The 12,590-nt window shown below is 38.8% G+C and overlaps 1 protein-coding gene across 8 annotated transcripts in view; it reads right to left on the reverse strand.

Annotated features, from left to right (window-relative positions):
* Nucleotides 1-12,590, reverse strand: part of LOC127569724 (F-box/WD repeat-containing protein 11) — a 149,545-nt gene that overhangs the window by 41,729 nt on the left and 95,226 nt on the right. For all 8 annotated transcript variants that reach the window (XM_052014537.1, XM_052014542.1, XM_052014540.1 and 5 more), the window contains 2 exons: nucleotides 11,680-11,770; nucleotides 2,794-2,931 (listed from right to left, as the gene is read on the reverse strand). In XM_052014537.1, coding sequence (XP_051870497.1) covers nucleotides 2,794-2,931; nucleotides 11,680-11,770 — 229 coding nt within the window. The remainder of the gene's footprint in view (nucleotides 1-2,793; nucleotides 2,932-11,679; nucleotides 11,771-12,590) is intronic.

Consider the following 12,590-nt stretch of genomic DNA (forward strand, 5'->3'; position numbering starts at 1 on the left):
TTATAACTATCTGCACTGCTAGCTTTAAGGATCTGTGGGCCTGCATTCCCTATGTTCCCCAATAGCATTCAATATTCCCTCATCTACTGTGTATACCCTTGCCTTGTGGCATCTCCTCAATTGCATAACCCAGGTCACACTTCCCTTGATTAAATTCCATTTGCCACTTTTTGCCCAACTCAAACCATCCTTATCAAATGCTTGCACCTCACTGACAGTGTATTTTTTTTTATGAACTACACATTTCTTCATTATGTTCACTACATTTAACTGCAAATTATTAATATATACAAAAAGGGCAAGGGACTGATCACTGAACCACCTGGAATTCACTCAAATATTCTTCAAGAACTCTATCCACATCCACAATCCCTGCACACAGTTTATTCTTTTAGTTCCCACTAGGACCTACTCTTAGCCATCATCTTGCTTGTGAAACATCCTTAATTTGATTTCCTAATTTCTCTTCTAATTTCATTTCTAAACTTCATATTCTTCTAAGCTTTCTGCAGTATGTCAGTTTGTGACAAAAGCTTCCTTTTGTTGCTTTTCGTCTTCTCCTGCCCATTATGGACCCCATCATCCTGGAGCTCTACATTTGACAATCCCATCCTTTCTCCTTCAGAGAGCATCATTAGCCTGAACCCCCCGAATCTCCTTAAACGCCTTTCATTTGTCTGCACTGGTTCAGTCCACTTTTATTAAATCACTTCTCAACCTAGTAAAATTGGTATTATCCCAACTCAGAACTCTAACCCTGTCCATTTCCATAACTTTGCTTAATCTGAGTTATGATCAGTGCAAAGATGCTCTCCCCCGATGCTCCTATCAGTCACCCATCTCATTCCCCACCACAAAACCCAGAATAGCACCATGAACAACCCCCACCAACCCTCCACGTGTTGGGATCACTACACACCAGCTCAACAGCTCTTGCATGCAATTTTGAAATACAGTGCCCTCTGTACCTTTTAACTAACCAGATTCCAGTTAATATTTGGCTAATTAAATGCCTCCACTATGACCACCCTGGTGTTTTTGCACTTGTCAGAAATTCTCCTGCAAATCTGCTCTTCAATCATCCTAATATTGTGATTGATCCTTTCCTGTTCTTAAGTTTCTTAAATCATAGAGATACGTCTGGTTGTATTTGAAACCAGAAGGTCTGCACCTACTCAAGATCCAATGTAGACTAGGCATATACCAGGATATCTTCTTTAGGTAGGGAGCCCAAGACTGGTATATAATATTCCAGGTGCGATCTCACCAGGGTTCTACATAATTGCAGTAAATCCTTATTCTTGCCAGCATACCATTTGCCTTTCCTAATTGCTTTCTGCACCTGCACATTAATTTTCAGGTGAGCAACATTTTGATTTCTCAACATTTAAAAAATGCACTGCTTTTCTGTTTTCACATGTTCCACCTTTTATCCCATCTGCCATGTCCTTGCTCATTCACTTGGCCTATGTACATCATTATGGTACCTTGTTACATCCTCCTGATAATCCGCATACCCATATTTGTACCATCAGCACTGGAAACATCTGGAACCCAGTTTTTTTTAAATTTAAAAAAAACCTGTTTAAACCTATTCTGCTATCTCCATTAAGCAATCCTCAATCCACGTCAGTATATTACTTCCAATCCCATGTGCTCTAATTTTGCTTAATAATCTCTTGTACTGAAGTCGGTTTGCAAGGCCAAGTACATCATATCCACTGGTTTCTTCTTATCACTTCACGCGATTACAATCTCACTAAAAGTCTAACAGATTTATCAAACTTGCCTTCCTTTTCTTGAATCCATGTTACCTGTGACCAATCCTTATTTTCCAAGTGCCCAGTTACCATATCATTAATAATAGATTCTAGTATTTTCCTACTACTGACTTAAAGCTAACTGGTCTATAGTTTCCCGTTTTCTCTCTTCTTCCTTTCTTAAATAGTGGAGTTACATTTGTTACCTTCCAATTTATGGAATTTTGGAAAATGACATTTAATGCATCCACTATCTCCATAGGTATTCCTTTCAAAACCTTACAATGTAGATTCTCCTAGCTTGGAAATTTATCAGTTTCAGCACCATTAATTTCTTCATTTTTTTTTTTAAGATCCTTATTCACTCAAAATCTGTTCCTTTCCATTACTCCATAAGGTTTGTGCCTTCTTTAGTATGCCTCCATGGTATATTTGTTTAATTTTTCTGCTGTTTGCTTATTCCCCAATATAGTTTCTCCTATCTCAAGTGACCCAGATTAACTTTTGCTCAGCACGTCCATTTTACATATCTATAAATTCTTTTACAGTCTGATTTTAATGTTTGTTGGTACTTTACGCACTGTTCTATTTTCTACTTCCTTACCAATTTCTTGGTCCTCCTTTGCCAAATTTAAATGTTTCCTAATACTCATTTGTGAAGGCTCCCAATCTCTTACAGCAACTCACATCTTTTTAGTTTTCTTTGTTTAGACTTAAGACCGTGGTTTTAGATTGAACTAAATCACTTATGATTTCATATAAAGCCCCATCATATTATGATCACTCTTCCCTAAAGACCCTTGAATTACCAGATTATTAATTAACCTCTTCTCATTGCTTACTTCTAGATCTAAAACATTCTGTTTCCTCATTGGTTCCTTAAGGACCTATGAGGGCAATCTATAAGGGGAAGAAAATACAATCTACATTTAAAACAAAAGAGCAAAACACAATGTTTTGCATTCTAATAAGTAGGAGTTTACATATTGAAATACCAAGATAATTCAGATCACACATTATTTTCAATACTCACTTTGATTGAGTTGTCTCTCAGACCACTGATTATTTTCTCATCATCGTATTGGAGACAGTAAACACCTTTGCTATTTTCTGACCGACACTGGATTCTCTGAAGGTTGTGCCGCCCGCACCTCCAATTGGATTCTATGGTCTAGAGTGAGAAAGAGAACTGCTTTAAGTGTCATTGGATACTAGTTAACAGATTAGGTAATAATTTGATCTAAGCAGTCTGACAGCTTATCCATTAAAGTGAGCTATCAGAAGGAAAAATACACCCAAACATCTACACAGTACCTCACATGGTCAAAGTTTCAAAGGCATGGTTATGATGTGAAAGCAATTTCCAAGGCAGTCATAAATCTTCTAATTTCATTTTAGCTCTGTCTGGAGATCTGAAGCTTAAAGTACCTCCATAGATTACTTCATATCATGAGGCTCTGCAACAGAGCGCACAATGGGGTAAAAAATTGCTTCCAAGATGGGTTTTTAAACATTTTACATACATCTTCCTTCAAGAATCCTACAGAGAATTAAATGGATATAGCAGACAACTCGTTTAGCTGTTCACGAGGAAATTTGGCTAGATCCCAGAGAGCACTTAGGTTCTACTCCAATCTGCCAAAGCTGTTCAGTATTCTAGGATCAACCTGGACTGCAATAACAGCCCCGTTTTCTTTTCTCTACTGCAAACCATCTTCTCTCCCCTTTCTTCCACCTCAACTCCAAAAGTACAAGCAGCTCATAAACTTTGCTCTTCATTCCTCTGGTCCACTGAGTCAATGTTTCGACTGCTATCATTCTAAACTTGCATGCTTAGTTAGTTTTTTCCTCCCATCATACCCTATGGGAAGTCATCTCATCTGTGTATCAAACCTACCACACTCACAATCCTGCTCTGACAATACGTCTAACCACCCAACTTCCTTTCCAGGCTGCCACGCAAGCTAATAATGTTACTGGTTCTCCGTCCTTGGGTACAGTCCACCTCTCCTTCAAATCTGCCATCATCATTGATCTCATCTCTAACAACAAAGATTTTATCATTTCGTCCTTGTAGGCTACCACTCCATCTCCAAACACACTTTCTTCTCCAAATTCCTTCAACATGTTGTAACCTATCATACTTTTACTCATCTTATCCCTCCAATCAGAAGCAAAATAGTTCTGATCAAAGTCACAAATGACATCTTATATGATTGGACAAAAGCAGTCTATCCTTCTGTATTTCTCAACCTGTCTGCAGTCATTGACATAGCTGACTCCATCTGCTTCCAGTGCCTCTTCACCATTATCCAATTGGATGAGATTGCACTTATTTACTTCCAGCCTTTTCCAAATTGTGATAATCAGAGAATTATGGCTTATCCTCCCATGCCAGCACTATGACCTCTGGTGTGTCTTGGCCACTCCTGGTACTCATCTGCATTCTGCCATGCCAATACAATCATCCAAAATATGGAATCAGTTTTACCATGATCAGACATTTCCTTTAACTGATTATTGGGTCACTGAACCCATTACTTTTACTCCTCATCGGAAACTCTTTCCTTCATCATCAACTCCAACTCCATCCCTCTGCCAGGCAACTGGTTGAAACTGAGCCAAACAGTTCACAAGCTTGGTTCCATGCTTGATCTGGACTCATATCCCTCTACACTCAGGAAAGGGTGTGTATGCCAGACATTAAAGTGCCTCTACATGCTTGGGGGAAAGAGGTACGCATTTCTGAACTTTGTATTTGAACCAAAACACCAGATACCTCTATGCACATTAAAGACTTTGGTGGAACTTTATATGCTTTTCATCTGGCTCAATACTATACCAATGCTGATTAAATGTATTGTTGTATATGAAGTGCACATGGGTCACAACAATATCACAAGGTGTCTGCCATCCACTGCTAACAGTGAATGCATGCTACATGTTTTACTACATCCCAACTACGTGGCAGCTCCATACAATGCTTGTGCCTAGTGTATAGGCAATATACCACAGTGACCTTATACACTGAGTGCATATTGTGGGTATGGTTGACACCTCACCTACAATATTCCACTAAAAAACTGTCATTAGATGAGTCTGTGAGGTTAAGTTTTGGACTCCTATGAGAGGTACAATTGGAAATTTGCAGCTATTCCATTAAGCTCTGTTTTCTGTCCCACAGACCATACAGTAAAGATTTCATGTGGTTTGAGTGGAGGAGCAGAAGGGATGTGGAGATTGAGGAGGGGGGGGGGGGGGGCAAAAGAGGAGAAAGCATGGGGGGGGGGGCAGAGATGCTGAGAAGATTATGGTCTGGTGAAGATAAATTCAATGCCCTCACCTTTCACAAGAATATAGTATCTCTATTTTTGTCAGTAGCTGGACCACCCTTCCTTTGATGATTTATTATTTGAGTTAACAAAAGACATTTGAGCTTCCTCTTGTATTTCTTGCCTATAATCTGCTCTCAGAGTCGCTCTTTGCCCTTCTCATTGTTTGTTATAGGACTTTGTACTTTCCATATTTAGCTTGGTTCTATGCTGTAGTATGAGTCTTACAATTTTCATCGTTTTTGTTTCTGTACCATTTTAGCTTTTAGATGTTTATCCATCAAGGAAGCATTAAATGCCCCTATCTTTATCATCAAGGCTAGTGTCTATAATTAGATCACCTCCACATTGTTCAAATGTGGTTTGGCTAACTTTTGATTCTACTCTACTTGCAGCAAGATTGCTCCTTAGCTTCCTGAAGGTAGCCCTTCTGCAATCAAGTATTTTTACACTTGATTAGATTTTGGCCATTTCCATAACCATTCTAAACCTGATCAGTGTACTCCAAATGCTGTCCAATTAGACATACCCCAAATCTAATTCTACTCTCCAGCACTGCTTCCTTTCTCATTGGTCCATAAGCAGAGATCAAAGGTGAGAATTTCATTTGCAGCATTGAAAGAGTTGTGCTGTTGAAAAAAAGGATTAATCCAGAGGAGGGCAATTTCACACGTATTTCTGGGTGCCTTAGTGCCCATCAGGAAATTTTCTTAATTTTTTTGGCAGGGCTTTCAACTTCCCTAGCACTTACTTTATGGCATAAAACTTCCCCAAAAGACATCAGCAAAGGTGGAACATGGAAAATTTAACTGCAGTGATATTTTCAACATCAATAATATTTTTTATTTAATTATTCACTGGACTACTAAATTTTACTGATCCCCTGTAACTATTATTTAATGGCTAACACTCAAAATGCATTTTTCGTTCTGAGGTTTGTGACCCCAAAACCTCAAATGCAGCTATTCATGCGTCTTGACTGCTTTGCCCATGGAGATCAGGGTCACCATTACTCTCTTCCCCCCTAGTCTCAGGAATATTCCAAGCTGTTGCTGAATTCTGCCACATCTTAGTTTGCTGTTCACTGTTGCACTGAGGTCACCCAAACACCATTGTCAAAGAGAGACTTCATCTACTTTTCCTTTAATCTACAGGATCAGTCATCAGCATTTCCCCAAAGTGCAGGCATTCATTCACTACATTGAAAAACTTTCAGAGATCTTCCTGGAGCTATCTTTATGTACAAAGAGCATGCCTCCAGAAGGCACTGCTCTTCACCAGCCTGTCTATAGCCCTCTGCCCTTCCTCCCCAAACTCCCTTCTTTGTGGTATCAATTCATTCACTAGCATCATTCCACTTTAGCTAGGAATGTCTTGCTCATATAATCCATGTACCTTAATGGACTTCACAAATTGTGCAAACCAGTTGAGTAAATTGAAGTAACTGCACGAGTCTGCAATACATTAGGGAATACCATTCTGAAACAGAACTGTATGGGGGAACCTGACAATGCTATTATGTGAAGCTTATATTTAAAGTTCTTGCCCTTTATGCAACTTTCACAGAGTTAGAGTAGCCCACTAAGCTATCTTAACAAAAAAAAGGAACAATTTCTTCACCAGGGTGGGTTAAAAGGCATGAGAACACAATGTTCAAATTCATGTCCTGACCATGATCTCAAGGGTTAATAATCACAGAAGAGATGGGTGAATTCAATGAGGTGAGAATTAGCGTACTAACAGCAGAATTTTGGATGAGCTCACAAGGTAGTAAGCCAGCTGAAATCAGTTTCAGAATTCTGCACAGAATTCAGGGTTAGGATGGCAAGCCCCCTCCAATAGGTGATGTGATTTTGCAGATGGTATAATGATTTCTAAAAATTAGGACCCTGCTTTCCAATCATCCAATGTTACAAAGAGTGAAAAATCACTATCATTGCTAACCAATGCAGGATTGTGTTTTATGCATTAAATAGTTCAGGCAATTTGAATACAAGTTAAGACAATCTGCTTTAAAGCTGCTTATCACATGATAATCCACGATTCCTGGAAACCTGAAAATAAAATAAGCTTGGATACTGCTGGCAACAGATAGACAGTTTATCTACATACAAGGTACATTGATTATATGGCAACAGGGCTTTTATCCCCTGGAGATGTAAATAAATTCTGTATTAAACTGAAATGTTTTTCAAAAAAGTATGCTAGAAGAATTGGGTTGGTATATCACAAAGCAGTGAATACTTGCATTTCTTCAGCTCAAATTCTGACATTTAATAGAAGCAAAATGTGACTAATTCATAAATAGCACCATGGGCTGTGCTGATGATTCAATTTGGTTTTAAGCTGATTATTCAGGACCCATGACTGTATCTTTGTCACTCTTATTGGCACACTTAATCACTAAGTCTTGAAATAAAAGGAACATCTTCCTACATTTCCAAATTGATTCCAGAACCAGTAGATAAATCTCCCTAAACAAACTCTGTCCAGCACCTGACTTAACATACCTCACTTTGCATTATGGGTTTCACTTCTCATGCTACCCAATCCCATGTGACACTGACAAAGTGGAGTGTGCCACTCGCTCATCTCCAGAACATGGATTATTATTGACCAAAGGAATTCATTTGCAGTCTTAACACTAAAAAAAACAAGATCTTCAACGTAGGTCAGAATTAAGCAATGTCTTATGCCATTCAAATCAGAACTAACTGCAGTATTTGATCTGATAAGAAGCTCAATAATCAGGAATGTAAGTGATTGATTAGTAATATATTGGATGATAGATGAGGTACAGTGGCATTGTGCTTAAATTACTGGACTAGCAGCCACAGTTCTGGATTAATAATCCTAAAACACAAGTTCAAACCCCGCCACAGCAGCTGGAGAATGCAAATTCAAACAATTAATCTGGTGATCACTGAAAAAATGAATTGTTATATAAAGAATACATCTAATTCACATGTGCTTCTGGGAAGGAAATCTGCCACCTTTTACCAGTCTGGTCCCATGCATGACTCCAGACCCACATTAAAGAGGATGATCCTTAACTGCCTCCTCAATTTAGCAGCAATTAGGAATAGACAAGAAATGCAGGCACTACCCACGAACTGACAAATAAGAAATGAATTTCAGAGGTCTCTGCAGGCAGTGACACAAAACTGACAGTCTCCGACAGGCAAGCGTTTCTTTACACGTCTCATTACCACCCCCTTTTGGCTTGTGCTATCATCAGTTTGGCATTTATTTCTGTCTTCCATACTAATAGTGACCTTCCTGTTACATTCACTGCCCATCTTTTTCCTGCCCCTACCCTTGCTTAAAACTCACATTTAGCATTTTTATTCTGATGCTAGCTCATTACACACCTTCTCCCTTCACATATTCTATGATCTGTTCAGTATTTTCAGGTGTTTTCTCTCTCCATTCCATGTATTGTGGAAAACTTCTAGTGAGTTATCTGTTGGGCTCTAATGTGATTGAAAAATTAACACCAAAATGAGTAGATTTTTTTTTCTTACTACTTCCATTGCATCTGAGACTCTACCAAAACCGGTTACTAGCCTTTGACCCACCCACATATACCCATTTTAAGAGGAGAGGACTATAATAGCTTACTGAATGAATAACATAATTCTAGAATATAAAAGCAGATTTATCATGAAACAAGGAGACACAGGTGCACATTTCAATCTCATGACTCGATGTAATTCTATTTAACCATCATTTGGTTTCAAGCATTGTAGGAAATTTCATGAAGTTTTTCGCAACCAAAAAAATCCCACTGCACTGTAAATTAACACAGCAATGGGAAGAGAGCCCACGTTTCACAAAGGAGGAGAGGTGTTTTTTTTTCTGTCAAGCGGAATTTAAATTGGCAAAGGAAAGAAAACAGATGTTAGAACAAAGAAATAACATTAGTTTAGGTTAGGGAAATCAATCCTGGGTGGGCAGGATAGAAAGAAATGGATCCCAAACATTTAAACCTCAGACACCTTTCAGTATTCTTTTTGCTGCAATACGCTTATAGAATACCTGAGAGCTTCAAGATACATTGCAACACAGGACTTGAACTCTTCCATCAGGTCATTATTCACGATGAGGAAACAAGGACGTGTCATTTATTTAGCACACACTCAACATGAACACCTAGACTATAGCCGTCTACTGTCAATCACATATTTTGAACACACACTTCCTGGCAAGAGAAGAGAAACATTCTCACTTTCATGTCTGTTCCAAATACTATACTGCATGGGAGAAAATGTACCAGACTTAGGGAAACTACTACCACAATTATATGGAGATTTGGTGCCAAGATCAAAAATCTTTGTCTATTATTCACGAGGAAAGCCAAGACCAATGATATCAATATAGATTTGAGTTAAATCAAACAGCTATGGAATCATTTGGCTTCAATACTAGCATGTAGGAAGGTTGGACAAGGAAAGAGACGTGACCACCCATAATGTGCCACGTAATTAAAGGGGCTGTCAAGTGTCTCTGATGAATTGATCACAGTACTGGAGAGTTCAGGAATTCTACTGGGATCTATATTTAAAGTTATATGGAACAGCTCATCATCACTCATGACTGTCAGATCATACCATATTAACTGAGATATTCTAGAGCATAGTCAGTGTTATGCAGGAAAATATAGAATACAGCAAAATGCCACAATCAGAAATTATATCAATTAGATTCAGAACTACATCATTTGTTGGTTTGAAGGACTCTTGCACTGAAGTGTCGGCCTAGATTTTGCGCTTGAATATCAGCCATGGAACTACAACCTATCATCTTAAATCTAGAGGTGAAAGAGCTACCACCAGTTAGATTGGCAATTAAAATTATAACCAGCTATTTAGATCTCAATCAGTATAACTTGCACATCTTCTGTGGAAATGTATAGAAAGAGCTGTGTGCATATCTAGATTGCAGGTTTAATTGAAAAAAAATTTGGTCCTGATTAGCCCAATATACACCAAAAACTGAACTTCATAAACACCTAAAGCAGCTGGAAAAATTATATAATTTGTGTTTGAAAAGAAAAATATAGCTTTACACAAATTTCATTTTTCTTTTGAATCTATGGAATGCCTGTGTAGCAGCCAAAAAGACCTTGGTTAATATCTCTAAACCACATCAAGAGTTTACAAGTTTATCCACATCATAAAAGATGTATGTTTTACAAGGTACGTCTTTAGGGATAAAATGCATTCACTTGTCGTTACAACACACGCCAAAGCCAATTTGCTTTGACAGAACAATAAATTCCACACAACATTTCAGACAACAGCTGTGTTTGTAAAATTATAAAAGTTTATTTTAAATTATTTAAGTTGGATTGACCTGACGACAAATGGAGAGCTTCATTGGATAGCTGTTATCAGCCTTTTATTGATTGGGACCAACACTTACGCAGCTTGGAACCTCTCCACGTTTGCTTTGCAAAATGCAGGAAGAGCTGAAGGACGTACCACTCAGCATTCATTAGACAAGTTTCAATGCACACTTTGTAAAAAAAAACATAAACGAGACTTCTAGCTATGAAATGCCAATTATACCACCACCTCTTGCTGGCCTGGGTGCTTAATGATTACACTACTGTGTAATTCAAGGATCAATGCAGGGGTGTTTAGCACAGAGGAGTGTGGGAGGAAGAACCTGCCAGAAGGGGGAAGAGCTGGCGATGCCAGTTGTTCAATGGTGCAGAATACTTCAGTGCATGTTTGAGCCAGAAGGGGAAGGAGGTGGCATTGCAGAGTAAGCCAAAATGAGAAAGGGCAGGGTAGACCAAGCCAGAGGGGAAAGGGAAAGCAAGGCAAGCAGGGGTAGATGGATTGAGAGCAAGGAAGGTGCACTGTGTGGGTGAAGTGAGGCATGAACCTGCATGCAGTGGTCACTGGATAGAATACAGCACACCTCATGGATTCATTTTCCCCCATCTCACCTAAAGGAATTCTATGGCTAGCCCTGACTGCAGCTCCATACGAGATCTCAAACACTGTATAAACCAGACTTGTGTTAGTGTTAGCATCTACATCGAAAAGTTAACCCTTTATTTCTTAGATGATTCTGAAATGTGTTCCCATCCTCATTTTAGACAGACCATGAGTTTACAAGAAAATGTTTCAACCTAATATTTATTCCATTTTAATCACAATGGGATTTCTGCTCTTTTAAAAGTAGCACCATTTCATAGGGACTGGTTATCAGCGAAAGCCATTCTTCAACCAGATGCTGATGAATTGTCAGCTAATGTTGCACAGCCAGAGCTGAATTATCTTAAATACTTCAAGTCTAGTTAGTGAACGTTGTGTGGAAAACAAATGTCCCAGAAACTGTAACCCTGTTGTACCAGTAAACTGTACTTCTGCCATGGGAAGAGGCCAGACAAAAGAGAATAAGAAAAAGTGCCAAGGAATGGTGATAGCACAATGCAAATATATTAGGAATACCAAAACCTGCAGAGGGATCGTAAAGCGTTCAAAATTCAGAATCCCATCACAAATTTAAATTATAAAGAAACTGAGAACAATCCATCTGTTTTCACGTGCAATCCTGAATTTGGATAATCATACCTCTATATCCTGGATGATCTTTGGGTATAATCCTCTGTAAAATGAATTTGGTGGGCCATCAGCAGGCCTATTTTTGAACAGGTATTGTTCCCTGGGAAGGAAGAACACATGTTTGTCAGCAAAGTTTAATGTTAATGCTGGCTAAAATCTACATTTTCTTTGTTTCAGCTGTTTAACAGCAGAAGAAATTTGGAAGCCAGACTTGTAACAGACCAGCTAATGAGTAGTGACCATATCACCATTTGTTTCTCTCTAGATTTTATTCCTTTCCCCAAGCTGGAGACAGACAAACCCTACTCGAAGCAATATCAAATCCCCAGTCACTAGTGGACTGAAATTGCATGTTGGTGTCACACAAGAGCTAGCAGTATCTTAAATATTTTTAGCAGCTTAGAAGCACTGATATCATTCAGTGTTATCTCACGGTAATCCTCGTTGCTAAGTTGGTCTGGAGATGCACTGTGTTGGTTTGTGGAATGAAATTAACGCTGAAGAATCCAGGCTTAAATGGATGACTCTCCTTATCCTGAAACCATGCCTCCTCGATTTTCATTCCTCCCACCAGAGGAACCATCTTCTCACCATCTACCCTCTTCAGCCCCCTCACAATCTTATCCTACTGAGACCAAAGTTTTCAGCCTTCTAGATTACAGCACATCAAGTGCTCATCTAGATACTTATTAAATATGCTGAGGGTTTCCGCACCTAGCCTTTCAGATTACGTTCCAAAACCTAACAACTCATCGGGTAAATTTCCTTTTCCCCATTCTTCCTGCAATACTAAATTTATATCCCTGAGTCACTGACCTCTCTTCTGAGGGAAATGTATCCTTTCAAATCACTGTCTAGGTTCCTTGTAATTTCATAAATCTTGGTTAAATCTCTGCTTGGCCTGCTCTGCCCCATAGAAA

Source organism: Pristis pectinata, chromosome 4 (genome assembly GCF_009764475.1).
Source record: "Pristis pectinata isolate sPriPec2 chromosome 4, sPriPec2.1.pri, whole genome shotgun sequence".
In the NCBI taxonomy this organism is placed as follows: Eukaryota; Metazoa; Chordata; class Chondrichthyes; order Rhinopristiformes; family Pristidae; genus Pristis; species Pristis pectinata.